This window comes from Schistocerca americana, chromosome 11, assembly GCF_021461395.2.
Source record: "Schistocerca americana isolate TAMUIC-IGC-003095 chromosome 11, iqSchAmer2.1, whole genome shotgun sequence".
Classification (NCBI taxonomy): domain Eukaryota; kingdom Metazoa; phylum Arthropoda; class Insecta; order Orthoptera; family Acrididae; genus Schistocerca; species Schistocerca americana.
In genome coordinates, this window is record NC_060129.1 from 164107232 (window position 1) to 164133327 (window position 26096).

Here is a 26096-nt window from a genome sequence, read left to right on the forward strand (position 1 = left end):
TTGTAACACGCAATACATATTTTTAAAAATCCACTGGCGGTAGCACTGAATTGTTATAGAATAGTAAGGCTGGTACTAGATGCTCATACTTTAAACAAAATTTAATGAGGGTCAGCGCACAAAATATACAAAGTTATTGCAATAATTCAGAGGAGCTACTTGTTTCACATGAATGGTTCGATATAATTTGTGGTTACTCGAATTTTCCATTGGCAAAAGACTGAAGAAAATACCTGTTCCGTATATATAATGGATTTTCTCGTGGGTATGGAGTATTTCCGTCTGTCTTTAATATATCGGTCTTTGCCATTTTAAGAGATATGGCGCTGATACAGGGGCAGGAACCATTAGGGCAAGTGACATTTTACGTAGACAACATGAAGTTGCATGTCCTACTTGGGAAGAGTATTTTAGTTTTCTGGACAATGTATGAGATGAAGTAGGAAAAGGTGGCACAAAACTGAATTAAGAAAGTATGGCATGCACTAAGAATCAATTGAATTTCTTGCTCCATGTGTTTAGCAGAGAACGTATTTTAACGAAACCATCCAGGTTCTCAGTGACTGAGCTGTTTGAAACGTCAAAGAAAAAGCAACAACGTAAAGCCATGTTTGGCCTGTTTATATCTGATCGGCGTTTTGTGGAAGGAGTCATTCTACGCTCCTTACACACATCAGTTGTTAAAAGAGGATAGCTCCTGGGTTCAGACTGAAGAATATCAGCCCACATTTCGAAAGCTCATAAATTGTTTCTTAAATAACCCGCTGCTGAATCACTCAGATTTTGAGAAGACTTCTTTTATTTTAGTGAGCTCTGATGCATATGGTATAAGAGTGTAGGTGTTTAAAATAAAAAAGAAGGGGATATTGAAGTGCATAAGATGATTGTTTTTAAGACTTAATCAGGACAATCAGTGGAGCATAATAACGGAGTATCAGATCTAGACGCAGTGGCCATCGTATTTGGAATGCAGAAATTTGAGCATTCTGTGTTGAATCACCAAGTAATAATATGCAATGGTCTTAAAGCATTAACATTTTTGTAAACTTGTAAGTTGAAACATGCAAGGTGAGCAATGTTCCTGCAACAGTTCGATCATGAAATTAAAAACATATGAAGTAAGTGTACTTTGGCGTCCAACAGGTTGCCTAGAAATGTTGAGCTATATAAGGCGTCTGAAATTACATTAACTGAAAACGATTCGGTACTCACTTTAGCTATAAATTAAATCAAGGTGGAAAATGCTTTGAAGAAAATATGTCAGTACTCTGAAAGAGAACAGAATAGGGTGATCATCGGAGATTAAAAAATGTCATTTGCGAGACCCTAATTATCTCATGGTAACACAATATTACATCCATCAAGGAATTTGGTTCAGGAGAACGAACATGGATTTGCCAGAACGGCTACTATGCTTCCCCTCCAAAAATCTGCGCTTTTAATAGACTATGTGTATTTACAGTAAGAGCATTAAGGGACTAAGAAATGTATTGCAAACTTCAGTGACACAGTAACTTTTGAAAATATGCGTTTTGAGTTAGAGACTAGTAAGTAGCATTGTGCAAAGGAATATGCAATCCCTTTAACACAGTGGAATTATTAGCATTAGATCATTTTCGACCTACACGTAGTTCTAGAGGAGCGTGTTTTGGTCTACGTCAGGGGATTCAGTAAATACATTAAGCTATTTCCAGACAGAAGAGCTAATGCCACAACACCTACAGAAAAGCTGGGTAACAACAATTTTGTTGTTTTAGGCATGCCTGAGAGTATTGTGTTGAATAATGGTAAACAGTTTCATGCTAAAATATTTATGAAATGTTGTCGGGACACGATACATAATTATCTTAGGGGTTTCCTTTGGATAAATATGAGCGGTAGGGTTACAGGGGACTTTGCAGGAGATGTAGAGGAAACATTCCACATGGCGTAATAATATTAGGTATTTAGAAGGCATCCTTAACAACCACAAGCATGATGCAACAGTATTTACACCACGCGAATTGACGCATGGTGCAGGGAATGGCGGCAATTGAATCTCAATCTAGATAAGTGTAATGTGCTGCGTATACATAGAAAGAAAGATCCCATATCTTTTAGCTACAATATAGCAGTTAATTCCATAAATTATCTGGGAGTACGCTTTACGAGTGATTTAAAAAGGAATGATCATATAAAGTTGATCGTCGGTAAAGCAGATGCCAGACTGAGATTCATTGGAAGAATCCTAAGGAAATGCAATCCGAAAACAAAGGAAGTAGGTTACAGTACGCTTGTTCGCCCACTGCTTGAATACTGCTCAGCAGTGTGGGATCCGTACCAGATAGGGTCGATAGAAGAGATAGAGAAGATCCGACGGAGAGCAGCGCGCTTCGTTACAGGATCATTTAGTAATCGCGAAAGCGTTACGGAGATGATAGATAAACTCCAGTGGAAGACTCTGCAGGAGAGACGCTCAGTAGCTCGGTACGGGCTTTTTTGGAAGTTTCGAGGACATACCTTCACCGAGGAGTGAAGCAGTATATTGCTCCCGCCTACGTATATCTCGCGAAGAGACCGTGAGGATAAAATCAGATAGATTAGAGCCCACACAGAGGCATACCGACAATCCTTCTTTCCACGAACAATACGAGACTGGAACAGAAGGGAGAACCGATAGAGGTACTCAAGGTACCCTCCGCCTCACACCGTCAGTTGGCTTGCGGAGTATGGATGTAGATGTAGATGTGAATGCAAGTTAATATGTAACCATGAACCAGAGCTGACTGACTTTTCTTGTTTTATTCGATATCTCATTAGGCAACAATCAAGCACAAGAAAGAGTAAATATAGGGGAAAGAGTGTTAGATGGGAAATGGTGATATGATGTAAAATCTATCACCTACCACTAGTTTCAAAGTAGGATAACAGGTACTAGTAATGAATAACGCAGAATGGCACAAACTAAAATGGATATACAGGTATATCAGCAACCATTCAGAATTGTACGAAGCCCCACATGAATGTCTCTCGAATATCTGCAAATTTGCAAGGAATTGAAACTCAGGAACATTATAGCCCTGAAAAAATTATAAGTAACAGTAACTAAGAGTTTGTTGGGAAGGTGCTTCTGCATGGTAGGTACCAGTTTGGCGACCAGTGAGATCTGATATAGATGGAACTTTATTTCCAAGTTCAAGTTTCATACTTCCATTCATCTTTCGTTCTTGTTAATTATGTGTTATTTGTCTTTATTTTTTACTATATTCACTAGAATGGCGCAGCTGAAACAGTTACCTGATACTGACCACTCTGAATCAAGACAGAAATCTGAAAAGAGAGTTTGCATCTGAGAACTACGTAAACAAATACACAAGTTGCAACAATAAAGTAATGTTACTGATGTAAAAAAAAATGTTGCGTACCGTTTTAGTCAAGTTTAGTGTTGTCTCCTTCAAAGTAGTTCCTATCTGATTGCACACACTTTTTCCAGCGCTTCTGCCATTGATGGTAACATTTCTGGAACTCATCTTCTGTAATATTCTCCAAGACCCTCGTCACAGCTTTTTGACATCTTGTTTTGTTTGAAAATGGTGTACCTCGACCGCCGTTTTGACTCTTGGAAATAGAAAAAAGTCGCACGGAGCGATATCTGGTGAATAAGGTGGCTGTGGTAGTACTGAAATTTGTTTTGAGGTAAAAAATTGCTGTACTGACGGAGCAGTATGGGATGGCGCATTATCGTGATGCAGAACCCAATTATTAGCAATGTTGGCACGGACACGAACAACTCTTTTGCAAAGTCTTTCTAAAATTTCTTTGTAGTAATATCGGTTAACTGTTTGTCCAGGAAGCACTCACTCTTTATGAACAATTCCCTTGGAATCAAAGAAGCACACAAGCGTGCATTTCACTTTTGACTTTGACATGCGAGCTTTTTTGGTCTGAGTGATCCCTTTGAGCACCACTGCGAACTTTGGCCTTTTGTCTCTGGATCGTACTGAAAAAACCAACTTTCGTCACCAGTGATAACACGGCCCAACAATTCTGGATTCATTTCTGTTTGCTCTAACAGATCGGCTGCCACATTTTTCCATGTTTCTCGGTGTTGTGGTGTGAGATTTTTGGGGACCAATTTTGCAGGAATTTTTCTCATACCAAGATCTTCAGTTATTACTAGACGAACCGTTTCTCGATTGATGTTCAGTTCCTCTGCAATCATTTTCACAGATAATCTTCGATCAGATCGTACGAGTTCACGCACCTTGGCCAAGTTGACACACGTCCTTGAGGTTGATGGTCGTCCATTGCAGTCTTCATCTTCAACATTGGTTCTGCCTTCACTCAACATTTTTTGCCAACGAAAAACTTGAGCGCTTGACATAACCTCCTCTCTAAAAGCCTTCTAAAGCTTACCGTAAGTTGTCGACGCGTTCCCACCCAATTTCATGCAAAAAGAAATGACATACCGTTGAGCAATATTATCTGGTTCCATTTCCGTGACGAGAGACGCAAACACGTGTTAACGTATTACAGCACAACTCACGACTGAGCAGTTGCATCGATGTGCCACTTGGACTAGAAACATAGACCAAAGTCAAAGATACTGCAGGGTTGCCACATCTTGCAAAGAAAATCAGTCTCATTACTTTATTGTCGCACCTCAGATATACATTTATATCTTATGTAGATAGTAGAGAATATGACGTGTATGGAGGCACAGACCTATATTAAATCAGATCTATGTCCGTTGCATTGAAGATGACGCTAGTAAAAGCCTGAAGATGCCACTAAGTGTAGTTATTAGGTGTTACTTAAAAGAACTGTAGATGTGGCATGAAGTAGACGCCCCTATACGTTCAAAGGGGTCAGTATAATGATGAAGTATGGAGATATACTGGATAAAAAGAGCATAAAACGTCATGTATATTGAGGAGAAAAAGAGGTTTGGGGCAGTAGGGAGAAGTTTCCTCGGTAATGACTCAGGAAAACGCAGATAACTGCAGTGCGGCAAGAAGTGGTAGAGACAAATAAAGGGCAAGTACAACCAGAAGTAATGTCTCAGTTATATAAGGGACGATCAAAAAGTTTCCACCTGAAAGCTCTTGCTACAGGATATCTGCAGTGTAGCATGACTCTGACGCGGGTATAGAAGCACCCACATGTAGGCAAGGGACTAGTGTGCCATTTGTGTCTCTTCGAGGAGTGTGCGGTAAACACAGCCCCATAATCTATGTGTTCTCTGTCTTAGACAAGATTTACTTCCTAACATAACTTAAAGGGTACATTCCGCTTCATTTAACAATTATCTTAGCACCCACTGCTTCTCTTGTGTGGAGTGTATGGTCTAAACAGATTATTTCTTTATCGAATTCTTACGTCGTTCAGAAATCGCTACATCTTCTAAAGTTTTCACGCTAATTAAGGCCGTAGAAGTATGGTCTTTTCCGAATGCACTTCCGACCAGAAATCAATTCTGGTAGCTGGAGTCAGAGATCCTCGTTAATCCACCATTGTGAGTTCTTGTGGTGACATTTACTTTCATCAAAACTTTCATTGCCTAACGCATATTGCCTTACAAGTCAAATACCAATTTTATAGATTAAACTTGAAATATGTTTTAATATAAAGAATTTTTTTATAAAACTTTCGTCCCTTATTTCACCCCCTTAGAGGTTGCATTTCCAGAAAACGTTTAAACATGAATTTCTTTACGTCTAACCAAGAAGCCAAATACAAATTTTGAGACATTTTATTTGAAAAATTCCTTCGTAATCAAATATTTCCAGAACCATTTTTATTCCCAATTTCACCTCCTTATCGGCTGAATTTCCAGAAACACCGAAACTCATTTTTTTTTTAATTTCCAACCAAGAACGCAAATACAAATTTTCTTAAACTTAGCTTCAAAAAGGATTACTTAATGAAATACTTTCATAAAAATTTACATCGTCTGTTTCACCCCTTTAGGGACTGAATTTCCAAAAAACACCAAAAGACGTATTTCTTGTTTCTAACCGAGAATCCAAATACAAATTCATAAAACATTTCACCGCCTATTTCACCCCCTTAGGCGTTGAATTTCCAAATACGTTGAAAACCGTATTTCTTTTTATTTCTAAGCAAAAATTCAACTAACATAGATGTAGCTTCAATAATTACTTCAATAGTTCTTTAATAACGATTTGTTTTTTTAAAAAGACAGTCACACACTATTTCTCCCCCCACAGGAATTCAATTCCTGTAAGTGCTGAAACACTGTTTCTTTACTCTCTCCAAATTTCGAATTTGTATCCTTGGTGGTTAAGGCTGGATTGTGACGAGTCAGTCACCCAGGACATTGCCCTTCATATATAGAGATAACAAACTGTCAAAGGAGATACTCACCAGTTTTGCTGATGTTGTGGTCATTATGAAGAAATTCCCAATTATAATCCAAGACAAGGCGATTCCTGTGGTTTATGGCTCTTGTGATCTGCTGTACAGCGTGCAGTAACTTGGTGAGGGTCGCACTCCTCAGCCGATCCGTTTGCAGTGTCTCCAGGTTCCATTCCATGTTATCCAACCTTAAACAATAAAATGCGGTCACCTGATGTAACAAGTGACATTTTGGTACTAGACCGTCTTTTCTTGAACAGAACAATGAAACCAAACTCAGGCAGCCACTTCTCAAGTTTTTATGTCGCCCTTCGACACTGACATCCAGGTCATTAGGTATGAATCAAGATATTAGACTGACTTATTCCAGCGTGAATTGTGAATGGTATGCGAGTCTGTTGACACGTTATGGTAAAATGAGCGGTCTTTGTTGAAATACAAGAATACTTGTGCACAAATTCATCCAATACTATGATAGAACAAGTACAAACTCTAGTACAGATAGATCATTACTAACGTACTCCTTATAGAACATACAAACATATACATTATGTTGGTTGGTGAATGTTCAAATTTCATAATCAGATCATAGCACTTGACGCAAGTCTTTCAGGCTAAGATTCGAAACATGCCGTTGACAGTTCTCTACAAGTGTCTGTTCCTGCACATGTGCCACATGCAACACTTTCACTATAAAGCCACCACTTCATCAAGAGGTGGCCATATCTCCCTTGCGCCATTCGGGTGCAGATGAGTCATGAGCATTCACCACAACGAAGATCAGACTCTGCATGCTTCACCATTGGTTTCTGAATAAGATGCGCCTTTCGGGTGTTCATTCCCACATTCTTTCTACATCTCGGTGACATCGAAGATAAATACGCAAATAAACACAAAGTGGCGTGTGTGACTTTCTTCAGGTGTGCAGTCAGTGGATTTATGGAATGTGGTATTTAGAACTGAGTTCATACAGGGCTTCAAAAATTTGCACCTCGGTCGCTTTACATATCAGGTAAGCAGGAGCAATGTTGGATAGGACAGACAACCATTGAGTGGCACTTGATCTGGCAGTGCCATTAACGGTTCTCAAGGCCTCATTGTGCATAATCGTTACTACATTTTCATGCTGTGGCATTGCGTAGCATATCTGCATTTAATCCCCAGTCGTTTCCAGAAAATTGGTTTACTGTTGACCCAAACTTTGTCAGGTTCATTAAGTGCAGCGCAAATGACAGATAGATAAAAGAAGACACCTACAGTAGGTGTTGCGGGAAGCAGTTAAAGGAGACTTTTATTTAATTTAGTAGCATCTGGAACTTGTTGTGAACCTCTTTATTGTGGAGATGTAACGCTATGATCTTTATTTTATTTGGGTTTGGACAGGGTCAGCGCACTGGTCAACCAAAGCACTGTGACCACCAAATTACTATCGATATGAAACTGTCCAGACTGTAGCAGCTTTACCTGGCGAGGAACGTGTGCTAGTCACACACACACACACACCATGCGGTATCAGTGGGCGAGCTGTCTGTGTGTAGAATGGGAAGGCACGCAGCCCATCTGAGTTCCTCCAAGGGCGGATTGTGATGGCCCAGAGGCTCGGCACGAGCATTTCAGAAACTGCACGACTCGACGGATGTTCCGGGAGTACTGTGGGAGTGTCTTCAATGCGAGGCGACAGTCAGGCGGAACCACATCCTGACATCCTACAACTCCAGCACCTGATCAAACCAGAGCAACTCCCTACAGATCATCTTACCGCCCTCAATTAAACGGGAAAGCATAAAATTAAAAAGACTGAAAATCGAACGAGATATGAATAATGAAACAGACGTCTTTGCCACACCAAGAAATGGAGGAACACAGGCCTGCTGGCCTGGATGATATCTGCAATATAGGAATAAAGCATTTTGGTACTACAGCATTAAAATGTAATGTACGGTTAATGAATAGCTGTATCACTAGCATGCACATTCCGAAACTCTAGAGGAAAGCCAGAGTGGTAGCCCTGCTAAAAACCCTACAGATCCTCAAACTTCTCGCCTTTCTCACATTCGTGTCATTTCTATGGGGCCATTGAAAGAATATTTTTTGAAAGACTTTCTGTAGCGTTAGAGACCAAATTCATACCAGAACCAGTAGGATCTATGCCTGGTGTTTGTGGTAAAATAGTCTCATTCAACATATAGAGGACGGCCTCCAACAGAAACAGATAATGGGACTCGCTTTTACAGATCTTTCGGCTGGCTATGATACTGTCAGTCACCAACGGCTGCTCATTAAGTTTTATAACAAGGACTTCCGAATGACAAAATTAGGGGAACGTCTATTTCAAAATAGACTTTTTATGTGACGCTACAAACAAGAAATAGGCACAGGAGAAGGCGAAAAAATGACACAAACACAAAATTGGCTCAAATGGCTCAGAGCATTAAGGGACTTAGCTTCTGAGGTCATCAGTCCCCTAGAACTTACAACAACTTAAATCTAACTAACCTGAGGACATCACACACATCCATGCCCGAGGCAGGATTCGAACCTGCGACTGTACCAGTCATTCGGTTCCAAACTGTAGCGCGAAGAACGGCTCGGCCACTTCGGCCGGTCTACACACACACACACACACACACACACACACACACACACACACGCACACACACACATACATATATATATATATCGACGATATTGCCATGGGCTCACAAGGAAAATCGTTTGTGGTGTGAATTCTCAAAGACATACTATGGAGAACACTTCCGCACATCAAATCCCATTAGAACTCTGATGTGTGACTTTCACTTTACAAATAAAGACGCACATACACAATTTAAAGTGGCGAGGCTGTGTCAAGAACTAAACCAGATGAACCGCTGAAATATTTGGGTATCCGACTTGACAGCAATGTGACATTTTGGACGTTAAGGGAAAAGTGTGTGCGAATAACAACATCATCCAAAAATTCAGCGGCACGAAATGGGGAGTTCATCCTCAAATTCTGAGAACATCGGCTCTCGTCCTATGTTTCTCTGCAGCTGAGAATGCGACAAATGCCTGGTACCATTCTGCAGTTGCCACTTATGCCGACGTGGCAAACAATGAGAAAGAGCGCGTAGTGTCTGTCTCCTAAAATCAACGCTAGTTCGGCAAATTTACTCAACTTTCGACATAGCTCGACCCATAAACAGAAGGTAAGTTACAGTCCGATTATCACCGGCACCATTTATGCGGTTACGAAATACAGCACAGGCTACTGGTATCCCAGTGGAGTTTAATGCGAAGGACTAACTCCGTAAACGAGCCTCCTGAAATAGGAGAAAAAAATTATTGCAAAACTGTACTGATCAGATGCTAATAAAGCCTGAAGAACCACTGGCTGCTGCGAATCATCTGTTGTTTCCGACATGGCAGGTGCTTCACCACTTAAGAACTACCATCACACACTGCAATACCAATCTGAGAAAATGGAGGTGTAACAAGAACAACTCCTGTGAATGTGCCGCAACACAAGACTTAACGATATGTCCAAAAACAGGCAAAACGATCACAGTGGCATACTTTATGATGGCAAATGACAAAGGCACCCATGTATCTCAGTACTGGAAATTCATTTATCAGCCGGAACATTATGACCTTATAGCCTGTATGTTCACGTTTGGCATGGATAATAGTGGATTCTTATCATGGTATGGAAGCAGTGAGCCCTTTCTAGGCCTCTGCAGGTAGCTGGAACTACATCTGCACACACAAATCCCCAATTCCCGTAAATTCCGGGGAGGAGCAGAAACCATATGGGCATTTGCCTGAAGTGATTTAGGGGAAACAGAATACTGAAGTTAGAATATCTGGGTGGTGAATAGAGCAGACTGGTGGTGTACTGTCCGTTCATCCCTTAGAAACAGACCTGCATACTCTATGTACACAATATCAACTGCAATCAACAGTATGACGATGATGTAAGGTTTTAATTTCATGTACCATAACTTCCCATTGGCTTGCCAGAAAATACTGAGCTAACATCCCTCCACAATGAGTGAGATATTGGGCTCAGAGGTGTGTCAGTATTTTCCAGTACAGAACATTGTGATGAAGTTTTACATAAAAACAAAATGCAGATGACTGTGGTGTGTTATTATTATTTACTTGTGTTACATTCTTAGGAAACCTCTGTGTTATCAAGTAATACTTCACTGTATAGAACTTACTGTTTGTTGTTGTTGTTGTTGTTGTGGTCTTCAGTCCTGAAACTGGTTTGATGCAGCTCTCCATGCTACTCTATCCTGTGCAAGTTTTTTCATCTCCCAGTACTTACTGCAACCTACATCCTTCTGAATCTGCTTAGTGTATTCATCTCTTGGTCTCCCCCTACGATTTTTACCCTCCACGCTGCCCTCCAATACTAAATTGGTGATCCCTTGATGCCTCAGAACATGTCCTACCAACCGATCCCTTCTTCTGGTCAAGTTGTGCCACAAACTTCTCTTCTCCCCAATCCTATTCAATACTTCCTCATTAGTTATGTGATCTACCCATCTAATCTTCAGCATTCTTCTGTAGCACCACATTTCGAAAGCTTCTATTCTCTTCTTGTCCAAACTATTTATCGTCCATGTTTCACTTCCATACATGGCTACACTCCATACGAATACTTTCAGAAATGACTTCCTGACACTTAAATCAATACTGGATGTTAACAAATTTCTCTTCTTCAGAAACGCTTTCCTCGCCATTGCCAGCCTATATTTTATATCCTCTCTACTTCGACCATCATCAGTTATTTTGCTCCCCAAATAGCAAAACTCCTTTACTACTTTAAGTGCCTCATTTCCTAATCTAATTCCCTCAGCATCACCCGACTTAATTAGACTACATTCCATTATCCTTGTTTTGCTTTTGTTGATGTTCATCTTATATCCTCCTTTCAAGACACTGTCCATTCCATTCAACTGCTCTTCCAAGTCCTTTGCTGTCTCTGACAGAATTACAATGTCATCGGCGAACCTCAAAGTTTTTATTTCTTCTCCATGAATTTTAATACCCACTCCGAATTTTTCTTTTGTTTCCTTTACTGCTTGCTCAATATACAGATTGAACAACATCGGGGACAGGCTACAACCCTGTCTTACTCCCTTCCCAACCACTGCTTCCCTTTCATGTCCCTCGACTCTTATAACTGCCATCTGGTTTCTGTACAAATTGTAAATAGCCTTTCGCTCCCTGTATTTTACCCCTGCCACCTTTAGAATTTGAAAGAGAGTATTCCAGTCAACATTGTCAAAAGCTTTCTCTAAGTCTACAAATGCTAGAAACGTAGGTTTGCCTTTCCTTAATCTTTCTTCTAAGATAAGTCGTAAGGTCAGTATTGCCTCACGTGTTCCAGTGTTTCTATGGAATCCAAACTGATCTTCCCCGAGGCTGGCTTCTACTAGTTTTTCCATCCGTCTGTAAAGAATTCGTGTTAGTATTTTGCAGCTGTGACTTATTAAACTGATAGTTCGGTAATTTTCACATCTGTCAACACCTGCTTTCTTTGGGATTGGAATTATTATATTCTTCTTGAAGTCTGAGGGTATTTCGCCTGTTTCATACATCTTGCTCACCAGATGGTAGAGTTTTGTCAGGACTGGCTCTCCCACGGCCGTCAGTAGTTCCAATGGAATATTGTCTACTCCGGGGGCCTTGTTTCGACTCAGGTCTTTCACTGCTCTGTCAAACTCTTCACGCAGTATCATATCTCCCATTTCATCTTCATCTACATCCTCTTCCATTTCCATAATATTGTCTTCAAGTACATCGCCCTTGTATAGACCCTCTATATACTCCTTCCACCTTTCCCTTCTTTGCTTAGAACTGGGTTTCCATCTGAGCTCTTGATATTCATACAAGTCGTTCTCTTATCTCCAAAGGTCTCTTTAATTTTCCTGTAGGCGGTATCTATCTTACCCCTAGTGAGATAGGCCTCTACATCCTTACATTTGTCCTCTAGCCATCCCTGCTTAGCCATTTTGCACTTCCTGTCGATCTCATTTTTGAGACGTTTGTATTCCTTTTTGCCTGCTTCATTTACTGCATTTTTATATTTTCTCCTTTCATCAATTAAATTCAATATTTCTTCTGTTACCCAAGGATTTCTACTAGCCCTCATCTTTTTACCTGCTTGATCCTCTGCTGCCTTCACTACTTCATCCCTCAAAGCTACCCATTCTTCTTCTACTGTATTTATTTCCCCCATTCCTGTCAATTGCTCCCTTATGCTCTCCCTGAATCTCTGTACAACCTCTGGTTCTTTTAGTTTATCCAGGTCCCATCTCCTTAAATTCCCACCTTTTTGCAGTTTCTTCAGTTTTAATCTACAGGTCATAACCAATAGATTGTGGTCAGAGTCCACATCTGCCCCTGGAAATGTCTTACAATTTAAAACCTGGTTCCTAAATCTCTGTCTTACCATTATATAATCTATCTGATACCTTTTAGTATCTCCAGGGTTCTTCCATGTATACAATCTTCTTTCATGATTCTTAAACCAAGTGTTAGTTATGATTATGTTGTGCTCTGTGCAAAATTCTACAAGGCGGCTTCCTCTTTCATTTCTGTCCCCCAATCCATATTCACCTACTATGTTTCCTTCTCTCCCTTTTCCTACACTCGAATTCCAGTCACCCATGACTATTAAATTTTCGTCTCCCTTCACAATCTGAATAATTTCTTTTATTTCATCATACATTTCTTCAATTTCTTCGTCATCTGCAGAGCTAGTTGGCATATAAACTTGTACTACTGTAGTAGGTGTGGGCTTCGTATCTATCTTGGCCACAATAATGCGTTCACTATGCTGTTTGTAGTAGCTTACCCGCATTCCTATTTTCCTATTCATTATTAAACCTACTCCTGCATTACCCCTATTTGATTTTGTATTTATAACCCTGTAGTCACCTGACCAGAAGTCTTGTTCCTCCTGCCACCGAACTTCACTAATTCCCACTATATCTAACTTCAACCTATCCATTTCCCTTTTTAAATTTTCTAACCTACCTGCCCGATTAAGGGATCTGACATTCCACGCTCCGATCCGTAGAACGCCAGTTTTCTTTCTCCTGATAACGACATCCTCTTGAGTAGTCCCCGCCCGGAGATCCGAATGGGGGACTATTTTACCTCCGGAATATTTTACCCAAGAGGACGCCATCATCATGTAATCATACAGTAAAGCTGCATGCCCTCGGGAAAAATTACGGCTGTAGTTTCCCCTTGCTTTCAGCCGTTCGCAGTACCAGCACAGCAAGGCCGTTTTGGTTAGTGTTACAAGGCCAGATCAGTCAATCATCCAGACTGTTGCCCTTGCAACTACTGAAAAGGCTGCTGCCCCTCTTCAGGAACCACACGTTTGTCTGGCCTCTCAACAGATACCCCTCCGTTGTGGTTGCACCTACGGCACGGCTATCTGTATCGCTGAGGCACGCAAGCCTCCCCACCAACGGCAACGTCCATGGTTCATGGGGGGGACTTACTGTTTAACAGGTGGTTATTAACTGCATCTGTAAATATTTTCGTTTCTAGTCTCTTTTGTCTTCTTAAGCAATCTATTGGATATTTTTATTCCTTGGTACATACCCATGCTCATGAACACAGCAATTTCTGCTCTAATTAACTGACTGATAAATGTACTCACTGCTGTTCTTGCTTCATGTTAATGTTCTATTATTTTACTGGCATCAGCAGACAGAATTAGTGATTTTCACAGGTGATACATGCATTATTGTGAAGGCTAGTAAAAAATCATGAGCAGAAAAAATAGTAAATTGTGCTTTTGGAAAAGTTACTGACTTGTAGCCTCTAATGGGCTGCCTTTAAAATTTGAAAACACACTCACACACAGACACACCAACTAGTTTTGTACTGTCAAAAGCATCCTACCACTGATTAACCGAGAATACAGAACAGAAATAGTTAACAGTGTAGAAGTTTTAAGTTGTTGAGTGCCCATACTGATGAAAAGTTGAACGGGAAAACCCGTTGAGTAGACTTGCTAAAATGTTTAGCTTTGTTTACTGTTGAAATGAGAATAATTTCCAACTCTGGGGACATAGAAGTCAGTAAGTTGATATGCTTTCCATATTTTCATTCACTGATGTCTTAATGGAAAATATTCTTGGCTAACTCCTCAGAGAGGCAAAAAGTATCATTTCCCCAAAGAAATTACTTACAATTATGTGAGTGGTCCTCACACATACGTCCAGAAAGTATCCCTCTAATAATCCGAGAATATTAATCACAGCCTCATAATTCATTTATGAACTTTACAATTTGTTACAATCAGTGAATCCGAGTTTGAAAGTAACAGAGATATTCATAACACTAGAAACATTTGCTTTGCCCTTCATGCAACCTTGTCACAGAAAAACTGCAATATACACCATTTGAAAAAATTTCAGATCATAGAAGAGTTTTTCCACGTAGATTCAAGATGTGTCTCCTTAACAACTCCTTTTATTCCACAGAGGATTTCTTCAACTGAGTAGCACATATTCATGTGAATAGTATATTTTGGTTTAAAAATTGTGTGCTATTTTTCTTCAAATGAGACGCTTCCCATCAAAACGTTTATTTATTTATTTATCGTGACTACGATTTATGGAACACGTCGTTAAGTAACTTGACATGCTAGAGCCGTTTCTTTTTCTAATATACCTTAATGACAATGTAGCAACTTCAGCAGATGACTCTGGAGACGTTTTTCTTGTGGAGGGGATAGACACTATGTTTACACACTCGAATTAGGAGCTGAATAAATTATATTCTGGAGGAAGTAGCTTTTCGTTTATAGCTGATAAAATAAAAGTAGGTACATGCACTTTCTTGTGAATGAATATGTCCTTCCTGGTGTTCAACTCCTACAATGGCGGTGTGAGTAATGCATCAGGACACAGTGTGTTCTCGTGTCTGGTGGTATACTATATTCTTAAACGACAGGCACTTTTTTTTAATCCACCAGGTTTCTGACAAGTTTGATGCACCTCACCATGAATTCCTCTCCTGTGCTAATCTCTCCATTTCAGAGTTGCACTTCCAACGTTTGTCTTCAATTATTTGCTGGATGTACTCCAATCTCTGCTTCTCTTTGTGGTTTCTGCCCTCGACAGCTCCCTCTAGTACCATAGAAGCTGTCCCCCAATATCTTAAAAGATGTCCTACAGTCTTGTGTCTTCTTCTTGTCAGTGCTCGAATATATTCCTCTCCTAACTGACTCACCAGAGAACCACCCCATTCCTTACCTCATCAGTCAGCCTAATTTTCAGCATTCTTCTGTAGCACCACATCTCAAATGCTTCGATACTCTTCTTTTCCGGTTTTCCGAAAGTCCATATTTCACTTACCATACAATCCTATGCTCCAAATGTAAATTTTCAGAAATTTCTTTCACAAATTAGGGCCTATGTCTGATACTGACATACTCCTCTTGGCCATAAATGCTCTTCTCGCCAATGCTAGGCTGCATTTTTTGCTCCGTCTGTCATGGGTTATTTTGCTGCCTAGGTAACAGAATTCCTTAATTTCATCTACTTCGTGACCACCAGTTCTGATGTTAAGTTCGTTGCTGTTCTAATTTGTGCTACTTTCGTCTTTCTTACTCTCAGTCCGTGTTCTGCACTCATTAGACTGTTCATTCCACTCAGAAAATCCTGTAATTCTTGATCACTTCCATTGTAGACAGCAAGGTCATCAGCGAATGTTATCATTGATATCCTTTCACCTCGAACTTTAATTCCACTCTTGAACCTTTCCTTTAAGTTCCATCATTGCTTTTACGGAGAACAGATCGAGCATTAGGGGCGAAAGAGTAAATCCCAGTCTTACAATCTTTTTAATTCGAACACTTCAATCTTGTTCTTCCACTCTCATTGTACCCTGTTGACTCTTGTACATGTCGTACACTACCCGCTATTCACTATAGCTTACCCTTATTTTACTCAGAATTTCGGACATCTTACACCATTTGACCCCATCGAACGCTTTTTCCAGGTCGTCAAATCCAATGAAAGTGTCTTTTTTTCTTCCATGCTTCCATTATCGACCGCAACGTCAGAATTGCCTCTCTAGTGGTTTACCTTTCCTAAAGCGAAGGTGATAGTCATCTAACTGATTCTCCATATTAATTTTGTTTCTTCTGAATGTTATTATTATCAGAAATTTGGATATGTCAGATGTTAAGATGATTGTGCGATAATTCTCGCACTTGTCGGGTCTTGCAATCTTCAGAATTATGTTGATGATGCTTCTTTAAAACTCAGATGGAATGTCCTCAAACTCATACATTCTACACACCAACGTGAATAATCGTTTACTTTCGACTTCCCAAATGATTTTAAAAATTTCGATGGAATGGTATCCATCCCCTTTGCTTTATTTGATGTTAAGTCTTCCAAAGCACTTTAAATTCCGATAGTAATACTGGATCCCGTATCTCTTCTATATTGATTCCTGTTTCATCCTCCTTTTCAGGTTAGAAGGTCTTTTTTAGGTTAGAGGGTATCAGGAAACAACAGAAAAGGAGTTTGCTAAAAGGGGGCAGGTAAAACACAGTGAGGCAATTGTAGCAACAGCCGGTATTGTAAATTGTCGTAGCTGTTTTGGGAAAGAATCAGAAAGCCCTAATAGAAAGCGTTGAAGCTGAAATAGTTATAGGTACGGAAATCTGGCTAAAGCCGGAAATAAGTTCAGCCGAAAATTTTTCAATGCACCTTTCAAAAAGGATACATTAAACACAGTTGGTAGTGGAGTATTTATCACTGTCAGGAGTAGTTTACCTTGTAGCGAAATTGAAGTAGATAGTTCCTGCGAAATTGTATGGGTACAGGTTGTACTTGACAATCGTACTAAACTATTAATAGGCTCGTTTTACCGACCCCCCGACTCAGAAGATATATTTACTGAACAGTTCAAAGAAAACTTGAGTCTCATTTCCAATAAGTACCCCACTCATAAAATTATACTCGTTGGTGACTTTAATCTACCCTCGATATGCTGGAAAAATTATACGATTAAAGCCTGCTGCAGGCATAAAACGTCATCCAAAATTGTACTGAATGCTTTCACAGATAATAATTTTGAACAATTAGTTCATAAGCCCACTCGAAACGTAAATTGTTTCGAAAGCATACTTGACCTGTTAGCAACAAATCCTGCACAAATAGTATCATGACGAATACAGGGATTAGCGACCACAAGGTAGTTGCTGCTAGGCTGAATACCGTAACACCTACAACGATCAAAAAGAAACGCGATGTATACCTATTTAAAAAAGCTGATAAAAGAGCTCTTAATGCCTTTTGAAGAGACAGTCTCCAGTCCTTCCCATCTGATCATGTAAGCATAGAAAAGATGTGGAATGATATCAAACATAGTATCGATGGCAAGTGAGAGATATATAACACATAAATTAATAAGTGATAGTACTGACCCCCATGGTACACAAAACGGGTCAAATGGCTGTTGCAGAAGCAATGAAAAAAGCATGCCAAATTCAAAAGAACGCAAAATCCAAAAGACTGGTAAAGTTTTACAGAAGTTAGAAATATAGCGCGTACTTCAATGTGAGATGCTTTTAATAATTTCGACAACGAAACTCTGTCTCGGAATCCGGCAGAAAACCCGAAGAGATTCTGGTCATACATAGAGCACACCAGTGGGAAGACGCAATCAATACCTTCACTGTGCGATAACAACAGGGAAGTCACTGATGACAGTGCTGCCAAAGCAGAGTTTCCGGAACTCCTTCATCAAAGAAGTCGAACTAAATGTTCCTGAGTTCCAATCAAGAGCAACTGCCGAGATGAGAAACGTAGAAGTAGATATCCTCGCAGCAGCAAAGCAGCTTAAGTCGCTTAATAAAGGGAAGGCCTCCGGTCCAGATTGTATACCAGTCAGGTTCCTTGTAGAGTAAGCTGATACAATAGCCCCACATTTAGCTCACAGGAAGATCCGTACCTAAAGACTGGAAAATTGCTCAAGTCGCAACAATATCCAAAAAGGGAAATAGGAGTAATCAGCTCAGTTACAGGCCCTTATCACTAACGTCGATCTGAAGTTGAGTTTTGGAACATATACTATATTAGAACATTACGAATTACCTCGAAGAAAACGATTTATTGACACATAGTCAGCATGGCTTCAGAAAATATCGTTCTTGTGAAACACAACTGGATTTGTGATTTCCTGTCAGAAAGGTCAGTTAGTAGTAACAGACGGGAAGTCATCGAGTAAAACAGAAGTAAAATCCAGCGTTCCCCAAGGAAGTGTTATAGGCCCTCTGTTGTTCCTGATCTGTATTAACGACATAGGAGACAATCTGAGTAGCCTTCTTATGGTGTTTGGAGATGACCCGGTCATTTACCGTCTTGTAAAGTCATCAGATGATCAAAACGACTCGCAAAATGATTTAGATAAGATACCCGTATGGTGCGAAAAGTGGCAATTGTCTCTGAATAAAGAGAAGTTTGAAGTCATTCACATGAGCAATAAAAGAATTTAGCTAAATTTCGATTACGCAGTAAGTCACACAAAACTGAAGGCTGTAAATTCAACTAAATACTTAGGGATTACAATTGCAAATAACATAGAAAATGTTGTGGGTAGAGCAAACCAAAGACGGCGATTCATTGGCAGATCACTTAGAAAGTGCGACAGGTCTACTAAAGAGACTGCTTACACCAGCTTGTCCGCCCTATTCTGGAGTACTGCTGTGCGGTGTGGGATCCGCATCAGGTGGGACTGACGGATGACATCTAAATCGTTCAAAGAAGGGCAGCTCGTTTTGTATTATGGCGAAATTGGGGAGATAGTACCACAGATATGATACGTGAATCGGAGTGGCAATCACTAAAACTGCCTGAAAATTACTTACAAGTTCGTGGCGCCCTCCATCAGTAACGCTGTAATTCAATATGGTGTTGGCCCAACCTTGATGACAGCTTCCACTCTCGCAGGCATGCGTTCAATGAGGTGCTGGAAGGTTTCTTGGGGAATGGCAGCCCATTCTTCACGGAGTGCTGCACTGAGAAGAGGTATCGATGTCGGTCGGAGAGGCCTGGCACGAAGTCAGCGTTCCAAAATATCCCAGAGGTGTTCTATAGGATTCAGGTCAGGACTCTGCGCAGGCCAGTCCTTTACAGGGATGTTATTGTCGTTTAAGCACTCCGCCACAGGCAGTGCATTATGAACAGATGCTCGATCGTGTTGAAAGATGCAGTAGCCACCACCGAATAGCTCTTCAACAGTGGGAATCGAGAAGGTGCTTAAAACATCAGTGTACGCCTGTGTTGTGATTGTGCCAAGCAAAACACCAAACGGTGCAAGTCTCCTCCATGAAAAACACGACCACACCATAACACCAACGCCTCCGAATTTTACTGTTGGCACTACACACGCTGGCAGATGACGTTCACTGGGCATTCGCCATACCCACACCCTGCCATCGGTCGCCACATTGTGTACCGTGGTTTGTCACTCCCACTGTTCAACTGTCCAATGTTTACGCTCCTTAGACCAAGCGAGGCGTCGTTTGGCATTTACTGATGTGATGTGTGTCTTATGAGCAGTCTCTCGACCATGAAATCCAAGTTTTCTCACCTCCTGCCAAACTGTCATAGTACTTGCAGTGGATCTTGATGCAGTTTGGAATTCCTGTGTGATGGTCTGGATAGATGTCTGCCTATTACACGTTACGATCCTCTTCAATTGTCGGCAGTGTCTGTCAGTCAGAAGAAGAGGTCGGCCTGTACGCTTTTGTGCTGTACGTGTCCCTTCACATTCCCACTTCACTATAAGATTGCAAACAGTGGTCCTAGAGATGTTTAGGAGTGTGGAAATCTTACGTACAGACGTATGACACAAGTGACACCCAACGACCTGACCAAGTTCCAAATCCCTGAGTTTCGCAGAGCGCTCCATTCTTCTCTCTTACGCTGTCTAATTACTACTGAGTTTGCTCATATGGAGTACCTGGCAGCATAATGCACCTAACATGAAAAACGTATGTTTTTGGGGTTTGTCCGGATACTTTTGATCACATAGTGTATGTAGGTGGGTGTAAACTTTTATTAAATAGAGGTTAGCGAAAAGTACATCATGATCCAAACCTGGAATCACGAGGGATTAGAATTTTGTTACTAACTGCTTAATTTTCAGAATACGACAGCTACAAGAATTCAGTGAAGCGCAGTTGGAAGACAGTGCCCACAAAAGTCCCAAGTCAACATGGCAGTAGTTTGTAATGTGGCGTCAGGAGAAAAAATACTGTGTAGTTTGCAGAGACAGACACCTCCTGAGGTGCTAACAGGTGAAACAGTCACAGGCAGTGTAGAACTGAAAGGAAAAATAGTCCCTCATAGAATTGCACGTTGTCAGCGATGGGAGGTATAAAAAATTATTTAATGGATGGTCAGGAGAGTGTTTCAGTGGGGCCATCGAATTAGGCCATTATAGTATGAAAAGCATTATTTGTCCTACACTGAACTGTATGACGTCACTGCAGCCAAAAAATGTGAGCAGAGAGGATGGCAACCAGTTCTTCAGTGAGAACGCGCCAGGTGTTGGAAGAAACTGGACAGGCAAAAAATTGGTGGTGCACCTCTGTGGCATAACAAGCTATTCTTGCTCATTCCCAGTTAACAAACTGCCATCAAATACAGTTTCATAGGAATTGAGTCGTTTGACATTGATGAAGTATATTTTGTTTTGTGACAATCTACACAGACTTAAAAGATGAGGCATAATGAGCAAAGCTAACGCAGTGGAATACATCATCACCCCAACTCTAAATGGTAAGTGGGACGATGTAGGGTGCCAAGTTGTCGACTGGGTCAATGTTGTGACTATATCATCGTGCGTGGCCTCTTGGTCACGATGACAGGCTTAAATCAGTTTGTCTCATGTTATTACTTGCCAGCAGATCCAAAATCATGTGGACTTTGTGGACGTAAGTCCCATTCGGTGGACCACTCAGTACAGAAGTATTGTTGCAGGGTAGAACTGTAAACTCATCTACACACATATGACTACCACTGTGTCTGATGGGAGAAGCAATCCGTGAGTGCTGGTGGTAAGGAGGAGGGTGGGGAAGGAGGAAGGATAGCAAGGAAGCGGTGGGGGAGGGTGCAGTGTTGCTTGTGGGAACACGCAGGAAAATGATGGGGACATGACAAAAAACAAGATGTCAGTCTGCATGACAAACTGTGACCAAGAGGCAGCTGGACACCCAGTTGCTGATTACGCTGCCCAATACATTGGACCTCAGTTCAGTGACTGCTTCACAGCCTGGGCCATCTGGATCCTTACTAACAGCACCAGCTTTTCCCTAACTGAGGAGGTGGGAACTCTCCTGCAGTTATCTTACCTTCCCATAAGCCCCCTGGCCCAGCCTTTGCTCCACACTCGCACCTCCTTCCTGCTCCCACTTCAGATCTACACAGCCTTCTGTTTCATCAATGCCTTTACTACTGTTTTTCTTCTCATCTCCCTTTGCCATTCCCCTTTCCCACCTGCTCAACTGGTAAATTTAAGGGGAGTTCAGCTCCATATGAAAAACCTGAAGAGTCTTATGAACTCCAGAGGTCATTATCAAGTTCTCAGGCGGTGTCACAAGGTGTTACCTTGATGTCTCCTAGATGACCAGTGTTTCGTCCCGTCTGCTGACTATCTAATGTTAGTCTCGGAAAATAGAGGTAGTAGCTTAGAGAACAAATATGAGAACTGGAGAAGAGGATTACACGTGCGACTATGGGTTGGTTCTTTCAGTGGCGTACGTACCCTTGTACGGAGCAAGAGCGAATGCAGTCGGCAGCGACGCCGCGGATGAGGCCCCTGGTGAGCTCCCTGGAGCTGTTCTCCGTGAGGTGGCGGACCTCCGCGAGGGCGCTGCCGCACTCCTCGTCCTCCGCGGGCGGCGGCTCGTGGCCTCTGCGCGGCACCAGCCGTGTGGCGGCCGGCACCGCGAGGGACGGAGCCTCCAGGTTCTCGCACGTTTCGAACAGATAGTAATTTCCTGCGAAGCGATTTCCAGTACCCATTAGGCTGGCACGCTGACAGATCAGACAGGTTCTTGTTGACTAGTACTGTCTAGACCAGGGATCCCCAAACTATTTTGGACAAGTGACCCCTTTTCCAAAATGAACTGTTACCTCAGACCCCCATGGCCAAATTACCTGCTTTTAAGATCAACCCCCTTATTCATAATGGTGCGCTAACTTAAAACAGCTGCTACAGAGTGTTATTTTTCATTCTGACTTAGGTCAATAGAAGAAGAGAGAGTGAGAATTAGCAATGCTTCAAGTTAGCAGACTATTATGAATAAAGGGAGCTATCTTTAGTTGTTTCCTATTGATACAAAATACCTAGGTACTAAGGTACCAATTGGAAAACTTTGCACTTGGTTAAGTGAGTAAAGTTGACTTCATTTTCTCATCAAAATTAAAAAAAAATAAAAAGACGTACGCTCCAACTCATTATCTTGCACAAACTTGTCCACACAGACTTGCCGAGTTCTTCATCTTGTACGAACTTGAGACTTTACATTACTACAACAATGCTATTTCCTACAAAAATATTAATTATTCTTAGTACACGTAACACAACATAAGCAATACAGTACCTGCCTACCTTGAAAGTTTTAAATAAGAACTTGTGTTAATTTAATAGGGGTCGATTTTTCGACCTCGTCGACCCCCAAAATCAGTTTTCGTTTATGTCGACCCCTAGGAACCCGACATCGACCCCAAGGGGTCTATATCGACCACTCTGGGAATCCCTGGTCTAGACAGTCACTGGCAGCCATTGAAATTTCAACACAAAAATTTGACTCCACCGAGACCGAAGGTTGCCAGGTTGAACTGGTCGCACTCATTTATGCCTGGCACCTGGCGTCATCGTACGCGGAGCCATTTGCTACAGAGTAAATGGCTGGCAAGTTTCACAACAATCGTTAAATTTCTGACATGTTAAGACCAGTCAGAGTTCTCTATCTTCGAGATCTCCATCATTCTGTCTCCAGCAAAATATTAAGTTCCTGGCAGATGAAAATCGTGTGCCGGACGGAGACTCGAACTCGGGACCTTTGAATTCGCGGGCAAATCCTCGATTGGTAGAGCACTTGCCCACGAAAGCCAAAGGTACCGAGTTCGAGTCCCAGTCGGTCACACCGATTTTATCTGCAAGGAAGTTTCGGGTCCAGAGTTCGAGTCTCAGTCAGGCACACAGTTTCAATCTGCCAGGAAGTTTCATATCAGAGCACGCTCCACTGCAGAGTGAAAATCTCATTCTATGTTTCCCATGCTGTCCCAACGTACATCAATACAGAGAGTTTTGGGCTGTTACGTCCAGCACGTCCTGCAGACCTCTCACCCATTGAAAGCACCTTGTCACGTGTTGCTAAGAAACGGGCACGTCAAAACTCACCAGCCATTGAGCTCTGGTACAGAGTTGAAGAGGGGTAGAATGTAACTACACCTGTCATCTAAGCTTTAGTTCGACTCAACGTCCAGTCAGATCACAGCCAGTGTTGATGGCACAACTGGAGGCTCTGCGTACTACAGCTTGTATAGTCATCAGTTAGCTAACAACGTAATCATAGTATCTGCCCGTATTCAGAAAACACACAGAAAGTACAATTTAGTTATTTTCTGTACCTTCTGCTGTTACGAATCTAGTAGCCAAATGTGGGCTTCTACATCCATAATTTAGCGACGACTTTGATGTACAGCAAACCAGCTGCTTGGAATTTCCTGAAGGAATGATACTGCGAGCCGGACTGGGACTCTAACTCGGGAACTTTACTTTTTGCTCTCCGGACTGAGCCACCCAAGCACGACTCACGACCCCTCCTCACAGCTTTACCTCCGCCAGTACTTCATAGAAGTTTTCCTGTGAAACGTACTGGATTAGCACTCCTCCTTCATCCAGTTTTCCGATTTTGCACATTTTCTGCAGTTTTTGAGGTGTGACATGAATTACACGTCTTTTTTAAACAAAAATCTTGTTCAATACCGCAGCATTTTCAAGAACAATCTCAAATTTCATCATTCGTTAAAACACTTCAGCGTCGATTCTAATGATACGTTCAGTACCATACCTTTTATCTCCGACACATAACGCTTCTGCTTAGTGAAGCATTATACACTTAAGCGCCAAAGAAACTGGTATAGGTATGCGCAGATATGCAGAGATATGTAAACAGGCAGAATACGGCGCTGTGGTCGGCAAGGCCTATATAAACAAAAAATGTTTCGCGCAGTTGTTAGATCGGTTATTGCTGCTACAGTGTCAGTTAATCAAGACGAGTTTGAATGTGCCGTTACAGTTGGTGCGCGAGCAATGGGACACAGCATCTCCGAGATACCGATGAAGTGGGGATTTTTCCGTACGACCATTTCACGAGTGTACCGTGAATATCTGGAATCTGGTAAAAGTCAAATCTCCGACACCGCTGCGAACGGAAAAAGATCCTGGAAGAACGGGACCAACGACGACTTAAGAGAATAGTTCAACGTGGCAAAAGCCCCACCCTTCTGCAAATTGCTGCAGATTTCAATTCTGGGCCATCAACAAGTGTCAGTGTGCGTATCATTCAACGAAACGTCATCGATATGGGCATTCGGAGCAGAGTGCTTATTCGTGTGCCCTCGTGACTGCACAATACAAATCTTGACGCCTCGGCTGGTCCTGTCAAAACCTACACTGGACTGTTGACGTCTGGAAACATGTTGCCTGGTCGGACGAGCCTCATTTCAAATTGTATCGACCGCATGGACATTTGAGGGTGTGGAGACAACCTCATGAATCCACGGACCTTTGCTTGTCAGTAGGGGACTGTTCAAGGTATTGGAGAATCTGTAACGTGGGGCGTGTGCAATTGGAGTGATTTGTGACCCCTGATACGTCTAGATACGACTCTGGCAGGTGACATGTACATAAGCATCCTGTCAGATCACACGCACCCATTCGTGTCCATTGTGCATTCCGACGGCCTTGGGCAATTCCAGCAGGACAATGCGACACCCCACACGTCCATAATTTTACAGAGTGGCTCCAGGAACACTTCTGAGTTAAAAGACTCCCGTTAGCCACCAGACTCCGCAGACATGAACATTATTGAGCATATCTGGGATGCCCTGCAACGTGCTGTTCAGAAGAGATCTTCACGCCGTAGTACTCTTTCGGATTTATGGACAGCCCTGCAGGATTCATGGTGTAAGTTCCCTTCAGCACTACTTCAGACATTAGCCGACTCCATACGACGTCATGTTGCGGCACTTCTGTGTGCTCGCGTGGGCCCTACACGATATTAGGTGGGTGTACCAGTTTCTTTGGCTCTTCAGTGTAAAAGAAATGAAATGTTGTGGTTGGCATTGTTGTGCATAGGGAACTGTTGGCGGTGTATTATATGTTCATTTTCGTAACATCTTTTTGTAATCTACATTGTTGTACGTGCGGCTAGCTATCATTTTGGGAGAGAGAACCTGTATCCATGTTGAAACAGTAACGAAAGAACTGATCAGTGAAATTCCTAGAAGTAGCGCTGCAAAGCGATGAGCAATGGAGCGAGCTCGTACGGACGGTAACAGGTAGTAAGGCGAATGGTCGACTTCGGTTACAGGGAAGTGCAGCTCATCTGCAAAGGAGGCCGCGTATAGAAGAATTGTGCGGTCCATTCTTGAGTACTGGTCGCGTGTGTGGTACGCCCGCCAAGTCGA

General features: G+C 41.8%; 1 protein-coding gene across 1 annotated transcript in view; it reads right to left on the bottom strand.

Annotated features, from left to right (window-relative positions):
* Window positions 1–26096, bottom strand: part of LOC124553467 — a 94088-nt gene that overhangs the window by 42303 nt on the left and 25689 nt on the right. The window contains exons 2-3 of the mRNA XM_047127325.1: window positions 22159–22393; window positions 6367–6545 (exon numbers count right to left, since the gene is read on the bottom strand). Coding sequence (XP_046983281.1) covers window positions 6367–6545; window positions 22159–22393 — 414 coding nt within the window. The remainder of the gene's footprint in view (window positions 1–6366; window positions 6546–22158; window positions 22394–26096) is intronic.